The sequence below is a fragment of the Myotis nattereri genome (assembly GCF_964212035.1).
Source record: "Myotis nattereri genome assembly, chromosome: 1".
Lineage (NCBI taxonomy): Eukaryota > Metazoa > Chordata > Mammalia > Chiroptera > Vespertilionidae > Myotis > Myotis nattereri.
In genome coordinates, this window is record NC_138075.1 from 223538202 (window position 1) to 223555382 (window position 17181).

At 46.5% G+C, this 17181-nt stretch overlaps 1 protein-coding gene across 1 annotated transcript in view; it reads right to left on the reverse strand.

Annotated features, from left to right (window-relative positions):
* CC2D2A (coiled-coil and C2 domain containing 2A) overlaps positions 1–17181 on the reverse strand; it is a 78679-nt gene that overhangs the window by 17151 nt on the left and 44347 nt on the right. The window contains exons 22-30 of the mRNA XM_081101255.1: positions 16153–16245; positions 14913–15004; positions 11301–11468; positions 9981–10086; positions 9675–9784; positions 8425–8521; positions 7874–7972; positions 4608–4784; positions 2176–2196 (exon numbers count right to left, since the gene is read on the reverse strand). Of these exons, the coding sequence (XP_080957381.1) occupies positions 2176–2196; positions 4608–4784; positions 7874–7972; positions 8425–8521; positions 9675–9784; positions 9981–10086; positions 11301–11468; positions 14913–15004; positions 16153–16245 (963 nt within the window). The remainder of the gene's footprint in view (positions 1–2175; positions 2197–4607; positions 4785–7873; positions 7973–8424; positions 8522–9674; positions 9785–9980; positions 10087–11300; positions 11469–14912; positions 15005–16152; positions 16246–17181) is intronic.

The window sequence follows — 17181 nt, forward strand, 5'->3', positions numbered from 1 at the left end:
TCTCCTCTACAGTTTAAGTTTTCTGAAGTCAGGGATTTTGTTTTGATCTTGGTTTTTATCTCCAGGACTGAATGCTACCCAGCACATAGTAAGTGCTTAACAAATATTGTTCAGTGAATGAATGAAAACTCTCACATTACTGTTTATGACTTCAACTAGAATCAAGTATTCTGATTATTCTTGACTCTCTTATATGGGAGCTGGGCCATGGCTTCTGTTTCTAATTTAGTCTTTGTACCCTGAGAAATTGGGGTAGCGGTTGTGGGGGTCCCATAGGATAGCGACATCTCCAAAGGCCTCCTATATATTCCCACAGGATATCCCCCTCCTATCGGAATCTTGACAACATCATCATCATCATCATAACCACCTACAACTCTGCACAGTGGCAAGGCATGGCAGCTATCTAATAGGTGCTGTGGTGAATATATAAATAAATGGAAAAGGTGAGCTCCTAAGGCTTTTATATAGGTGTGTCATGGACTCCTACGGTAGAGCTGCCAGGCCAGAAAGAATTACAATTTTAGAAAGATGGAGAATTATGAAACAAGGATGGTGTGGATAAAAACACAGTTTGCCTGGCCAGTGTTGCTCAGTGGTTGAGCGTCGACCTATGAACCAGGAGGTTGCAGTTCGATTCCTGGTCAGGGCACATGCCCAGGTTGTAGGCTTGATCCCCAGTGGATGGCATGCAGGAGGCAACTGATTGCTGATTCTCTCATTATTGTTTCTCTCTCTCCCTTCCTTCCCCTCTGAAATAATTAAAAAAAAATTTTAAAAAGCACCTATAAAATTTCATCCCTGTTTCCTTCAGACTCATTCACTTATTTATTCATCCATCTGGTTATTTGAAACACGTTGCTGAGAGTCTGCAAGGATCCAGGCACTCTGGGTGAATGAGTTTGAAACAGTCCCCTCAAGGAGCTTCTTGTCCAGGGGAGAACATAGGTGAGCAATCAGGTGCTTAGGGGACTTGACCAGAACTTCTATGGGGATAAACAATGCACTGCGGGAGCGCTGAAGAAGCAGACACAGGCACTGTCCAGAAAGGAAGGTAATAATCTTGAATCAGGACTGTGGGCTTCCAATTTGAAAAAAGTATTTCAAACATTTTCTGCCACTTGGACCTGGATGTTCCGTGTTATATTTTGGTTCTGTAACTAGTGCTTCCTGATGGTGGGGCCCATGTTTGAATCATTCTTTGTTCATTTCTGCACTGAGCATGTACAAGGTAAACACTTAATAAGTATCAATGGTCATTAATACTTATTTAGGCCACTGGGATGCCATTTCATGGTGTGAAACAGTAATTTAAGGAGTGAGTCGGATGCTATGTTGGTAACCTAAGAAGTGCCAAGCAAAAGCTCTATGCTGAAAGAATTCGGGTCATTTGTCGTGAAACTAATTAAGGTGGAGCTGACAACTTCACCATTTGATTCAACATGAAACTTGGAAGGTTCTTAAGTGGCTCAATTCTTTAACCTGGAGGTTCATATACATACTTACAGGAAGCTGAATGGGCTTATTCCCCCCGCCCCCCCCACCCCCCACTTTGAATACCTACAGTTTGACAGCTCCACTGATCAGAAATAACTGTCGCCGAAACCGGTTTGGCTCAGTGGATAGAGCGTCGGCCTGGGGACTGAAAGGTCCCAGGTTCGATTCCGGTCAAGGGCATGTACTTGGGTTGCGGGCACATCCCCAGTAGGAGATGTGCAGGAGGCAGCTGATCGATGTTTCTCTCTCATCGATGTTTCTAACTCTCTATCTCTCTCCCTTCCTCTCTGCCAAAAATCAATAAAATATATTAAAAAAAAAAAAAAGAAATAACTGTCACAGACCCACTGTCTCTGTAAGAAGCAGCTCTGGGGTTTTAGAGCCATGGAAACAGTGGAGGTAGGTAGCTCCCAGCATTCAGGTGACATTCAGACCCACGACTTCCTGGATTCAGAGCTAAATAAGAATCCTGACAAAATGAAATGGGCCAAAAGACAAAGCTGCACATTCACCATGGAGCTGCAGGCATCTGAAGGTCATTGCTAAGGGGACACCCCATCCCCACCCCCACACACACGTCAGGACCCAGTAGACTCCATAAGGTGGACAGGGACCAAAGCAGAGAATGAAAGTGAAAGCCTAGGACCTGTTGAAGGGTAAACACAAAAGGCTTGGTACCTTTTTCAGCATCTCACTCATCTCTCAGAGGCAAGAAAGAAAGAGGGAAAGAAACAACAGAAAGACTTCATTAACAGAAACAATCTATTTTCAAAAACTTGTTTTTACCAAGACAATGTTGGAATAAGAGTTTCAGGATTTGCTATTGATTTTTTTGAAAATTCCATGAGTAAATAACTTAAAAAAAATCCTATAGAAAGGCTCCGTATGGGATGATGGTGGAAGGAAGACTAATCCCCGAATCCAGGAAGTTGCAGTCAGTGGGAAAACGATCCCAGGTGTGGGTCCCTATTATTTTAGGGAGAGCTGCTCTTTCCTGAATAATGGACAGGGAAGCCCTGAGGGACGTTGTCTGCCTGTGCGTTTAGGACCGTGAGGGTGCTGTCAGCCCAGGTACCTCCTTATCCAAAAGCATCAGACTCTGGGCTCCCAGGGGTTCCTCGTGGCCTCATTTTTAGAGGTCTCAGAGAAATGCTGCCTGCAGCCACAGCGGGGCAGTGAAATGCTACCAAAGGCAGGAGGACAGCCTGGTTATCTGCTTTGAGGAAGGAAGGCTGCAGGCTTGGGAACTGGGTCTCAGAGCCCCGGAGGCCTGGAACATTCTGTGATAGGAGGCCAGTGCCCTTGAATGCGCCACGTGCCAGGGGGTCTCTGATGTCCTCCTTCTAGCCACAGTCACAGATGGACAGTGGCCACACGGTTCAGAGCTCACCTATGGCGGGGGGGGGGGGGGGGGGGGAGGGGAGGGGAGTAGGGCGGGACTAGCTGACTGTGTTCTCTCCTGATAGAATACACAGATACTGTGCAACCATCCTGAATGGGAGCATCCTACGGCATAAATATGCCTGCTGGCGTTCTCTCCAGGTGACACATTCTGAATATGCTTCCTTTCCTAAACTATTTTGAAATGCATGCATGCTAACATGCTTTCTAGACAACATCCTTGTTACAACTTTGGTGATAAAGGCCAGCGTATAAGAGGAATTTGAATTTCGGTAGATTTTTTTCCCAATCATCCTTTATGTCTTCTGTAAATGCCTTATGAATGGGAAATAATAAGAGTATATTCCTCTGTGAACCAAATTGTGATCCTGAAAAGGAAAGAGAGGAATGTGCTCATTTAAGAAAACCTCCATCTGAGTCTAATGACAGTGGATAAAGAGTCGGCATAGTGATCGATGCGGTAGAGCTTAGCCGCTAACAACTTGGGCTTGTAAGCTCCAAGGGATCTTAATTGCTTTTCTAGGCTGTTTGTTGTACCTCTGGTGCCTAAAAAGCACCTGCTACACAGAAGATTCTCTGCAAATATCGAGTAGATCAGATTTCAAGCGGGACAGACGTTTTGTTGTCAGTTGTGGCCTTACTCCCTGGGTGAACCAGGATAAGCGGAGCTTTAGTCCCTCATCTCTGATTGGAGGCCCACCTCACATGACAGCGGGACTATTAAAGGGGAGAACATAAGTCAAATGCCTGACTTGGTGCTCTGGACAGAGGAAGAACTCAGGCCCTGTTTGTGGTGGTTGTTATTACTGTGATAGTTCACAATGATAAGAGGCTATGGTCGATATTTTCTCCCCAGTCCAATGAGGGTGGCACACCTCAAGGCCGCACGGGCATGCTATATGAACACAGTACCCCGCCCCCCCTCCCCGCTAGGAAGGGTGGGAAACAGCTGCTAACAAATGAAAGTTCTGGAAGCTCTTTTCTTTTTCTAGAGCTGTACAAAATTAGAGTGCCTGTGCACATATCTATTTCTATCCGGAGGCACTGGAATGAATGGAGGTCACCCCTGAAGGTCACCTAGCCTGAGAATCCTATGAATCGATTCAGTACACAGCACAGCCAGGGATGTGAGGTCACGCAGATGTATGTCAGCGTGCTTGCCAAAACATGTCCAGACGAAGAGTCCTATTTCATCTCCCTCCCACTGAGAAAATTCTGAAAGGGGAGCATGTTTATATTCGTCTTGCTTTGCCTAAAACAGTGGTTCTCAATCTTGGCTGCACATTAGAATCACCTGGGAATCTTTTTAAAATCCTGATTTCTGGGCCTCATCCTCCGGAAATTCTGTTTCTGTGTTATGGGGTGGGGCCCCAACATTAGTAACAAAGAAACAGAATTTCCGGAGGATGAGGCCCAGAAATCAGGATTTTAAAAAAAATTTCCCAGGTGGTTCTAATGTGCAGCCAAGGTCGAGAACCACTGGCCTAAAAGCTGACGTTGCTGACTGACCCAATTGTTGGCTGGGTGGAAATGCAGACCCACACGGGGGCTCTCTCCCTTCATTCTGCCCAAGCAGAGGGAGCACCGCGTGGATTTGGAGAAAGGAAACCTCTGCTTGTGCCCCGCGGTCCCAGTTCACCCCGGCACGGCCCAGCGAGCATTTCTCGTGTTGCCAACGTCAGACACGACTGACCTGTAGCCAGACTTACCTTTTCTCGCACCGGCTCCCCGGGAACCAGCTGAGGCTCGATGGTGATGAACAGGGCGATGTAGGAGCCTTCGCTGAGGCTGCGGAGAGAGTCAAAGCCCCGCTCGGCGATCACGCTCCGCTCCTTACTGTAGCCCAGGAGAACAGGGGGGATGTCTATTTTAAATGTTCCATCGATCTGTGCAGAAAACACGACGTGGTAAACATCCCGGTCATTTGCCAATGGACGCTCAAAAGCATGTGTCGATTCACTGCCTGATGAATTCACTAAGGATGCTCAGACTGGCATTCAGGGTCGCCCAGCATTCCAGCCAATCTCTCTCTATCTTTTTTTAAATCCTCACCTGAGGATATTTTTCCATTGATTTTCAGGGAGAGTGGAGGAGAGAGAGAACGACAGAGAGAAACATCGACGTGAGAGAAACACATTGATTTGTTGCACCACCAGGGCCCAGATCGGGGAGGGCCTGCAACCGAGGTATGTGCCCTTGACCGGAACCAAACCCCGGACCCTTCGGTACACAGGGCGACGCTCTAGCAGCCGGTCTCCCTAAGCGTTCACAGAAAGCACTGCCTTTTTCTTCACCTTTTCTTGGTTCAGCAGAGTGTGGACGAGTTATGCATGTTGATACTAACACTGGGCGTCCTGGGTTCACAACCCGAATTAAACTCCGTGTCTCAGTGTATGCGTTTGTAAAAGGGCGATGATAACAGTAACTAGTCTGCAGGGCAGGTGCGTGTGCCGGATGCTTTCATAGACGTACAGCACTGACAAGAATGCCTGGCCGGTGGTGAACTGCTCAGGAGGTGTTGGCGAGCAGCCACCCCCTTTTTCCGGATGCCCCAGCCTCCCATCTCCACCTTGGAAAATTGTAACGATGTTATGTTATCGCCTTCATGAATTATTTTGTCATCTCCACCAGCCTCACACGTAGTTTGTTTTCTTCATTTGTTACACGGGCACATTCTGTCAGACTTTATAGTTGCGAGCATGTTTACGATGCTCCTCCAGATGATTGCTCTGGTGAACAGAATCCGTAATCCACCCCCTGTGTATCACCCTTCTCCAATATACAGCAGTGTTTTGTGTACACAGCGGATACCCAGTAAATGTGGGCTGAATGGATTATAAGCCACTTTTATAACATGATCTAACTGTGCAGAGGTTCAGAGGGGCAGGACTTTTACCTCTTGCATTGTCCAAGCGACAGTATGTTTGTTAGACTATCTAGTGCTAAAGCCAGTTCAGGGCTGGAATGTGAAGGTATAGAATTCACATTTTTGTTTCACTCTTCAATGGCATTTGTGTCTCAGGAGAAATAGGGAAATGCCGGGGTCCAACCCCAGCAGGTCCAGGGGTTCCCAAAGGTGTGGACGGAGTCGGCGAAGAAGGAATGACATGGAGACGGAGTTCAGTTGATCAGCAGCCTAGCCAGGATCTCCAGCCAAGTTCTCCAGCCAAGTTCTGGTCTGGATCTCCAGAGAGGTTCTGTGTCCATGTTCTCTTGCTAGGTTCTCCAGGTTCTCCAGCCAGGTTCTGTAGCCATGTTCCCTCGCTAGGTTCTCCAGCCAGGTTCTGTCTAGGTTCTCCAGCCAGGTTCTGCAGCCAGGTTCCCTTGCTAGGTTCTCCAGCCAGGTTCAGTCACCAGGTTCTAGTCAGGTTCTCTTGCCAATTTCTGTAGTCAGGTTCAGTCCAGGATCTTTTGCCACGCTCTCCCGCTAGGTTCTGTCTCCAGGTTCCGTCGCCAGTCTCTGTCCAGGATCTTCTGCCATGTTTTCTCCAGCGAAGTTCTTCTGTCTCTAGAGAACGTTCTGTGTAGGTTCTGTGCTGCCTGGTTCTTTCTCTCTTTCTGTCTCTTGCTGTCTTGTTACATCTGTATTTATACCAGTTGATTCAATCCTATCAATTTCTATTACAAAGGTTAGGGCGTTTCTTATCTCCATTCCAGGGAGTAAAGATTATGTAGCTTAAGCATGATTGTTCATAGTTAAAGTGATTAATTACCCACCTGGCACTTAGTTAAGAGGTTTTATCCCCTCCCTAACTTCAGGGGAAAATCCCTACCTGGGGAAACAACCTTTCTCAGAGACCTTGGTTAAAACACATAGTGCCAAGAAGGTGAGCAAACATATTAAGAACAGTATGCCATATATGCCAGGTCCCTTGAAACAGCAAGCATGGACCGGCTCCCGGCAGGGAAAGGGCTTAACCTAGAAGTGGACATGCCTTCCAGGGAGGAAGGGACATTACCTGGATATAGTCAAGGAGATTCATCCATCAGGAAGGGGTTAGCATAATCTCTTCTGAGTACTCTTCCGAATGTGAAATTCGGCAGTGGCCAATCACTTGGGCAATTTCGGTTGCAAAATGATGGGCTTTAAATGTTTTTTTTTTGTAATTTAAAATATATTCGAAGAAGAAAAATGTGAATTCTTTTGGTCAGCATGTCACGGCAGCGTCACCTGTAGACTGTCCCTGATTTTGGGGGAGGACTGTAATTCCAAATGATCTGTGAGACTGCAACCTACCCGGGCCTCCCAGGGTTGAGGCTTGGTCTTGGCCTTGCTGGACTCTGTGGCCCAGGCAGTATTGCTCTGCGACCACGTCGCCTGGGGAATTAAATCCTCCTTCCTTAGCTGTGCGAGATTAGCCACAGTCTCATGGCTCAAAGCCTCTTGTTGCCATGGACTCAGTGCTGGGACATTACTGCCACTTCAGAATCTTTAACTGTCCCAGATTGGAGGCAACAGGTCATTGAAGAGTTGTTAACCTAACGGAGCCCTTTAGAAAAATTGCTAAACTGTGAAAAAGGATGTCTTAGTTGAGCGAATCTCTACTAACTGTTCTCCTTTTTTGAAATGGTGAGGACTCTAGAATCATTCATGAAATGCACTTGACTCAATGGGCCGTCCAGTGTCCTGACTGATTCCTTCAAGTCACTTCCCGGCATCTGTCCATTACACTTGGTCGCTTTTACAAGTTTCCACCTTGTTCCACCTTCTCCTTCACTTCTATTTAAATGTTTTTAAAAATCTCAGATTGGAACAGTCATATATTAACAACTAACTCTAACGAAGATGGATATTTAATAAGTGACACAAATATGACAGTAAATCAATGCCTTCATATAGTGGTTTTTATGTTTCCCAGGGGGCTTTGCACACAGGCTCTCTCAGGGTTGGCGGTACATACCCACAGAGAAAGCTTAACAGGAAATGGATAGAGCGGTTCCCCATTCCCACGGCATTCCAACGCCAGATGCTTACCCTTGCTTGGCAATATATTGTGCTAAATGGAATTTTCACACATCCCAGCCAGTGTCTCTCAATACGAGTGTGGATTCCACTCCCTCTTTCCCGGTCATCCTAAAGGAGGGGTGGATAGTAATAATTGGTTAAGAACTCCAGACGCTCATTTGGTGAATTTCGCAGCAGGATTTGGACTGGAAGTACGTGGGCTTAGGTTAGGCTGACCTAAGTCACATTCTGGCTCAGATGTTTAATGGTTTAATGACCCAAATAAAGTCTGAACCTCGGTTTCCTCACTAATAAGTTGGAGGTTTAACAGTCTACGTCACAGCATTATTTTAGAGTTAAATAAGAAAGATGTATGAAGAGCGCCTGGTACAATTCCTGAAACACAATGGACACTCAATCGACAATAGAAAAGCTAGTTGCCCTTTCTCTCTTTCCCCATTTATAATGTCAAGTTTCAGACATTCAAAATAAAAGAAAGATGGACAACGAGTTCGGGTCTTATATGGTGGACGGAGGATGTGAGAATGAGTGCAGACATCTTCCTGGAACGGTGAACTCACCTCTAAGACATCGAACAGCACTTCATCAAAAATGTTAATGAACACGTCGTCTTTCACTGACTGCAAGCTGGTCATGCTGTAGTCCCCATTGGGGGCCCTGCAGATGGGAAAACATGACCAGGGGACAGGGGAATGGGAAAAATAGAAATAATGAGCACGCAAACGTCAGCATTTAAAAAGTGCTCAAACACGAGCACAGATGTGAAGACTGGAAGCTGTGCTTTCAGTTAAAGCATCTGTCTGCACAGGGTGGACACCATAACATAATGCCTGTATAAAGCCAAACAGAAAGGGACTAAACCCTCTGTCTGCTTTCCATCGCCATACTGTTGTCTGTATATGTTTTTGTTTTTTGCTTAATTTCTTCACCTTTTTCACCCAGCCCCCCAACCTCACCCCCTTCCCTTTGATAGCTCTCTCTGTATCTATGAGTATGTTTCTATTTTCTTTGTTAGTTTATTTTGTTTATTAGATTCCACATTGGAGTGAAATCAAATGGTATTTGTCTTTCTCTGCCTGGCGTATTTCTCTTAGCATAATGCTCTCCAGGTCCATCCATGGTGTTGCAAAAGGTAAGATTTCCTTCTTCGTAAATGCCTATGAATTTCTGGTAAGAGAAAAACATAATTTCTGAAAACGAGAGAGTCTCAAATTTACTTAAAGCTTCCAGAGTTGGGGAAAAAATGAAGAAAGGAGAAGCAGCGGAGGGGCTGCGGGTGAAGGGGAGGGGAAGCTTGGGCGATAAGTAGGCAGAGGCTGGAGAGGAGGGTGGTGTCCCGCAGTGAACCTGAGTTTCACAGGTTGGACATTTTCTCACTTTATTATTTTTTAAAATCCTCACCCAAGGATATTTGTCCCATTGATTTCTAGAGAGAGTGGAAGGGAGGGAGGAGGGAGGAGAAATAGAGAGAGACACGTTGATTGGTTGCCTCCTATAGGTACCCCTACTAGGGCTGGGGAACCTGCAACCAAGGTATGTGACCTTGACTGGTAATTGAATCCCTGACCCTTCGGTTTACAGGCTGACTCTCTAACCACTTAGCAAACTGGCTAGGGCCCCACTTTATTCTTGATTGGAGTCAGTTGTGGCACATGAGGGAAACCAAGGGACTTGGTATCAGGACTCCCGGTTCTTGTTTTGGCTCATTAGCTACACAGACTTTCACCTCAGCCATTTCCCACTGAGCCTCTATTTCCTTCCCGTCTCTTCAAAGTATCCTCTAGTGCTTTAAAGAGGACCAAGTGCTTACCTAAACGGAAGTTCAAGTTCTTCGTTCCAGCTGGGGTTGGGTCCTTCGGCCGTCGTGGTATGGCAAATTGTTCGTTGAAAAGAGACTTCTACAAAAGGACGTACTAAAACCTTAAAAGCAAAAGCAAATTGTAAGAGTCCATACAGTTAGTTGAATGACTTTGCTCTTTGCGGAGGTGGAATATGTTTGCTAAATAGTATATGTCCAAAAAAATGAAGCAGAAAACAGGCCAGGAAGTTCCCAGGCAATTCTTAAAAACATAAGGGGTGAGATTCTAAGCAGAGACCCGGCTCTGGGGCATCTCACCTGGCCGAGGGGGTAGTCGGCACTGTGGGTTGGGCTGTGTGTGGTTGGGGAAGCAGCGTGCCTTTCCCTGAAAGTTCTTGAAGACCTTGATGGCTGCTGAGATTTGCTAGGAGGGAAAATATATGAAGAAAATAAATGACAGAGAAAGACTAACTATATATATTGAGCAGATGGTTATTCCAAAGATGCATGGCTCTGGTGACAGACATTCTCTCTAAGCTTGCTGACCCTTTTGGAAGGCTTTTCGTATGCTCTGATCACCCCCATTCACCCAGTGATCACTATAGACTCCCCAACTTCTATCCCTGACCCACCTGTATAGCTAAGAACAGAGGACAGAGTCCTCTTCTCTCTCCTCTGCCAGGGGGTACCTGAGAACTTGCCCTTCCCCCATAAATGAACCTCAATCCCCCCCAGGTAGCATAATACTAAACTTCCTGACCAGCCTTCTTTGCCTCGATCTAATTCCTCTCCTACTGTATTTTCTTTAAACCTGCCTTCTCCAGGAACCTTGAGCTACAAATTCTAAGTAAACACTTCTCTGGACCTCCCAAGCCTCACTGGGAAAGGGGAGGGGTCAGGGATTCCTAGCTCGAGTTAGGAACCAGGGATCTTGTCATCTTTCTCTTTTAAAGAGCTGCTATTCTTTTTAAAAAAATATGTTTTTATTGATTTCAGAGAGGAAGGGAGAGGGAGAGAGAGAGACACACATAAGCATCAATGATGTGAGAGAATTACTGACTGGCTGTCTCCTGCACATGCCCCACTGGGGATCGAGCCTGTAGCAGGGGCATGTGCCCTGACTGGGAATCAAACCATGACCTCCTGGTTCAAAGGTTGATGTTCAACCACTGAGCCAGGCCAGCTGGGCAAGAGCTGATATTCTTAAAGAAATGAAACTCATCTCCAGAAAGCCACACCTAGGTACCTTTCCCTTCCTCTCCCCTGAGAGGCTGATGCTTGGTGGGTGGTACCCTGGCTGGATGGACCATTTCCATCACACGGAGAAGAAGGAAGCAGACCTAAAGAGGGGACCAAGCAAGGGAGACGATGGGGCCTCAGAAGAACCATCTTAGTCTTTACAATCTACCCTTAGTTCAGCTGCACCTCTTGTCCTTACGTTCGTGAGACAGTCCCAATAATCCCTTCTTTAGCCTAAACTGACCAACTTGGTTCTATTACTTGCAACTAATGGGAGTCTGACTTTGGCCCCCACAGAATAACATTATGTTAAAAACAGGAGCACGTGTGCTATAGAGAAGTGATGGGCATGGCCAGGACCCCACACGGTCCATCCCAGGGCTGCCTGAGGGCTCTCACCTTGTGGTTGGTCTCCTCACAGGAATGTCATAGGCCCGGATGATGTTCACCAGCAGCTTTATGTCTCCATCGGACAGGTTTTGGGCTGTCACCTTCTTCCGACCTTTTCTCCTGGGCCTCAGGGGTCGCTTTTGTTCTGCCAGCTTGAAAAGGCTTAGGCCCAAAATGCTAATGATTACAGAACATAATTAGGAATCTAAGGAAAAGAAAGATCTGGAAAGTGACCAGACAACTCAAGCTCTGCCCCAAAGTCCCCTACAGGCCCCTGAAAACTTTCTAAAGAGCGTGGAAATCATCAAGAAATTCTCCTAAGATGGGAGCGATCTCACTGTATGGATTATGAATATTTATTGTAGCTGCTACTGATCAGAGAGAGAAAAGGGTATTCTGGGCCCTCCCTGAGTTTCCTGCCTTGCTTTCCTTCCTGCTTACCCTGCAGCCCCTCAAACTACCCCCTTCTCTCCTACTCTCTGCCTTTGCCTGTCCCTGGTCCCTGCACAGGGGCACCTCCCTCCGCCTTCCTCCTCAGAGCAGGATCTCCCCTTTAGGAGCCCCAGGCACATCAGCTAGAAGGGGCTCCCGCTCCTGGGCCCCTTGAGTACTTTCTTGATGCCCCATCTTCCTGGCAGCTGACTTTACTGCCCTTCCAGGCACTTCCTGGGATACCTCACTCTCTGGCGTTAGACAAGACTGGGTATGAATCCTGGCTCCACTTGCTCTTTGACCCCTTTAAGCCTCTGTTTTATCATCTGTAAAATGGGGTTCCATGCTATCTCCCGGGTTGTTGAGAGGATTAGGTAAGGAGGTGCCTGCAGAGCACCGGGGGTCTGGTCTAGTACAAGCAGAGGTGAAGTGCTAGGTGTGGGGTGATGACCGTAGTTATGACATCAGCGACTATGCTGGAGGAGGAAGGGAGATGGCAGGGGGGGCTTAAGGATCTCACATCTCCCTACCTCTCACTGAGATGATGTCACATAAACACTTCCTGGAAGATGAAAGCAACATGCTCACTGACTTATGGGAGAAAGGGCCTTGGCGCCAGTAATTAAGTTGGGGCCCAGAGACTAAACAGAAGCCCAGATGTGGCTCTGAATCTGGGAGCTGACATGACTGATGACACCAGATGGCACAGAACAAAGGCCGTGGGGAGCTGGCCTCAGGCTGCAACACATGCTCTTCTGCTTCCCTCTGAGCAGGGCTGGAGCCCTCGGCCCAGGAGGCCTGAGCCAGCTGGGGAGGAGCGGCTCCCAAGGGCTCCCGGAGCTGCTGTTCCGTCCTTTCCAGGGTCTCTGCCCCACGGAACAGCAACCATTCATCAGCAGCTTTGTGAGTCAGGCACAGTGCTAGGCGCCTTACATAGGATATTTCTCGTCCTCACAGGCATAACATTTACCCCGTTTTTCATATGAAGAAACCTGAGGCTCTGAGTGGTGACAGGATTTGCCAAAGCTCCTAACTAGGGGCAGGGAGCTGGGGTTCAGCCTGGGGTCACTCTGGCTCACAGCCCACCTTCTTCCTTTTAAACATTTACATCTATTATTTATTAACTCACGTAAAACAAGAACAAGCCCATTCATTCCATGTTAACATGATGTACCACTATGAAGGCTCACTCTCCTCTCCAAACAATCTCTTTGTGTGTGTGTGTGTGTGTGTGTGTGTGTGTGTGTGTGTGATTACCTACATTTTATTATTCTAAATTTATTTTTATTGAGATGCAATTGGATATAATGTTGTATAAGTGTAAGGTGTACAACCTGTTGGGTTTAGGGGTTCATATATTTAAGTCTGATTCCCACCATAACATCAGCTGACATCTCTATCACGTCACATAATTGTCATGGTTGTTTTTTTGTTTTTTTGTGGTGGGAACAATTAAGATCTAGTCTCTTAGCAACTTTGAGGTTTATAACACAGCACTGCTAGCTATAATCATTATGCTGGGCATTAGATGGCCAGGACTTACTTATCTACTAGTTATAAATGTGTCCCCTGAAATAACATCCCCCCAATTCCCCTACACCTCAGCCCTTTTTTCAATTCCACATGTAAGTGAAATCATATGGTACTTCTCTTTCTGTCTGGCTTAGTTCTCTTTGCACAGTGCCCTCTAGGCCCACCCCTGTTGACACACATTACAGACCATCTTCTTCAGTGCTCGCTCTCCCAGGACCTACCTAACCCAAACCTGGGACCTCAGAGGGATACCTGTGCCAGGGGCCCTAACATGACACATCCCCTCCTCTGTTAATACTGCCTCCCTCCCCTGAGAGGGCGCCTCCCAAAGTCTCGATGGCAGTCAGCAAGGGCGCATCTTGGTGGCTGGCACCATGAATTACAGAAACATTAGTTTAAAGCCAAGAACAAATCAAAATTAAAAGAAGAAAGAACATACCCTGAGCCTTCAGAACTTAATGCAGAAAGTAAAGCAGATAAAAAGAAAAAGAAATGGAAAAACAGCATGAAAAAAAAATCACCATCTAGTCTAAGTGTAATTTTCATGACTGAATAAAACATTCGATGACTAGGCTGTGGGCCTGGAGCAGAGAGAAGGGGTTTGTGTGAATCGATGTGGGCACAGCCTCTCTACTGTGTGTGGAGGGAGGAAAGGTCAACGTCAGGGGCGGCCCTGGACAGCACAAGGTTTTGTCTCCTTTCCACCTTGACGGTGGAGAGGAAATACACGCATAAGAAATAACCCTTTTAGGAGGCCAACAGATTCAGTCCCAGGAAGGGTCATGGGATTAATGGACTGCCCAAGACCACCAGTGGAGAAAGGTATCTTCCATCTTTTGTGCATCCACCCCAAGTTGAGACAATTTGAAATTTTTTTCTAAGTGATAGTAAGACAATCATGCATATACACAGTCAATTTCCAGCTTCTATGTAAACACCCATTTTCCCCCGCTGCCCTTGGGCCTCACCAAACACAGCAGCTCTCTCCTCCCAGCTGCAGTGCTGGAACCAGACCTCACAGACTCCCAGATCTCCTGGCCTCCCAGACCTCCGTGGCTGGTTTCCAGCTACCCCACTGTGATGGGAGAGTAAGGGAAGTTGTCATTGGGAGTAGTGTGTGCAGGAGGGAAATGCTGTCAGACTGGGATTGAAATGAGCAAGTGGCAAAGGCTCAACCATCGTTCCATGCACTGAAATGTCACCGGTTCAATTCCCGGTCAGGGCACATGCCCAGGTTCTAGGCTTGATCCCCGGTGGGGGTGCTTAAGGGAGGCAACCGATCTAGGTCTCTCTCTCTCTCTCTCTCTCTCTCTCTCTCTCTCTCTCTCTCTCTCTCCCCCTCTCCCTCTCCCTCCCTCAATATCTAAAAATCAATAAAAACATGTTAAAAAATAATGGCAAAGGCTGGCAAAGCTGACATGGCAGTAGTGGGGAGACAGGATTCCTGGGCCCATGATGGAGAGGATCTCATGTGACTAATAAAGACCCCTCACTTAATGCAATTGTAAGGCATTAATCAAGTGTTAATTAATCCATTTCCAGTGTTATTTGTGGCCCAAATGCACACTAAACAATGATAAGCATCTTAGATTTACATGAAAATTTTAACATAATGCAATAAAATAATTTTTAGAAGGAGCAAAAGTTTGCTTTTACCTGATATTGGGAACCTCTTCTTCAACTATCAAATCCGTGAGAAGAAAATGGTGTTTTGCAATTAGGAAACGATTTAACACAGATTCCCTCACCTGGAGAAAGAAAGAGGTTTTATTTAAAATGTTCTCATTCTGGGACCTTCATAGGTCCCTCTGAGACTTCTCTGAGTCTTCACCCCAATGTCACTTTAGTGCAGCCCCCACCCGGCACCCTCACTTTCTCCGCAGCATGACTTCTTCTTACTGTAAACCGCCCGGCTTTGCTCACTAGTACAAGTTCCTAAGGCAGAGGGCCTCTGCTCTGCTCACCGCCCAATTCCCAGGACCTGGAAAAATCTGACACACAGGGAGTGGAAGTGTGCTGAATGGAGGAACGAACAAAAACCAGGCCCCGTCTCGGAGCACATGCAATTCCGACGTGATTCTTGAGGTCCTCCCTTATTCAGACTGGTTTACTTCCTAATACTCCTTTAAATAAAAGACCTCTTAAATGTTGTAAACTGTTGTTGTTTTTTTATACATGAGCTATAAGGCAGATCAACTGGAAGGGAAAAATGTGCTGTAGTCACAGTAGCCTTTCTTATAAGTTAAATTTATTAAAGAAAGGAAGGAAGCACGAGAGAGAAAGAGGGAGGACAAAATGACACTTCAAGTTTCTAGTGCCTAGGGCAGAAAGTATGTCATTCATTCATTTATTCATTTATTTATTTTAAATATATTTTTGATTTCAGAGAGGAAGAGAGCGGGAGAGAGAGAGAAAGAAACATCAGTGATGAGAGAGAATCATTGATTGGCTGCCTCCTGCACGTCCCCCGTTGGGGATTTGAGCCCACAACCCAGCATGTGCCCTTGACTGGAACTGAACCTGGGACCCTTCAGTCTGCAGGCCGACTCTCTATCCACTGAGCCAAACCAGCTAGGGCAGAAGTATGTCATTTATAAACCTTCTATTTTATTGCAAAGATAGTATGATGCAAACATTCAAATACTGTCAAATACTGTCCTTTGTCATCCTACCCCACGTAAGAGAATCATTGACAACAAGCTGAGATACAGCCTAATGTTTTCATATGTTCACAAGATGAAGAGAGCTGTTAATCAATTTCATATCTGTGACTATGAGATAATCAGCCTTCAGGGGTTAAGCACCACATAGATATTGAAAAGAAGGGGACCTCCTCCCTCCCATCTCAGGGTGCTGGCCATTTCCCTGTCAGGGCCGTTCATAATGGTTTCCTTACCTGCTGGAGGTACTTGGCTACTATGGCCCGGTGGCTATCTATGTGGCCCTTGGTCTCAACGACATTCCTGTCCCGTAACCGCTTCTCATAGTCCTAAAGGTTAAAAAGGAACAATTTTATGATTTTAAACTACGAGTCCTTTCTCATGCCCTCCTGAGATTAGAGAATTTATCACGTGTGGTTCAAGTTCATAAATGATGGTTCTAATTGTTTCTTCTGCCTTCCTCTGAACGTTTGGTTCAGAATTAGCCTTTGATGTGGGAGCCAGAATTCGGAGACAGTTGGTTGATGCCTTAGAAGTAGAAGCCACACAGTAACGGGCTGTGGTTCAAGACACTAAGCTCACCCAGCAACTTTGCCAAAGCCTCTGCTTAGTATTTTGTTGTTGTTGCTGTTAATCCTCACCTGAAGATATTTTTTCCTTTTTTTTTTTTTTTTTTTTTTCTTAGAGAGAGTAGAAGGGGTCAGGGGGATAGAGAGAAAAAGAAAGGAACATCAATATGAGAGACACATTGAGTGGTTGCTGGGGATTGAACCTGCCACCCAGGCCCTGGGAATCAAACCCTTAGGGGAAAAGGCCAATGCTCTAACCATTTAGAAACACCAAACAGGGCCCCTCTGCTAATTTTTGTCTTTTTCTAACTTAAGTAAAGCAATTACAAAGCAGCAAATAGCATCTGCGTGCAGCCGACTTGGTCACCAACTGGGAGTGGGTACTTCTGCCTTGGCCGCTGCATTTTCTCTTCCACCAATAAAATTCCACGTGGGCCCATGGAGCCGCCATGGTCCTTCAGTCCTCTCCCGGTCCCACTGTACGCTCGGGGGCCTCGACCCCGCACTGGGTAACTCAAGCTGGTCCAGGATTTTTAGACTTGGGGCAAGAGGACACACCTCCCCTCCTGGCTGAAATTGGTAGATGTGAACTTGAATGAAGGGGACCATGTGTCCAAGCAGAGGGAGTCCATCCACAATGGGAAGAAGTGAAGCCACCACAGCAAGGGAAGCCTAGGCAGGATGGGGAGGGGCCCT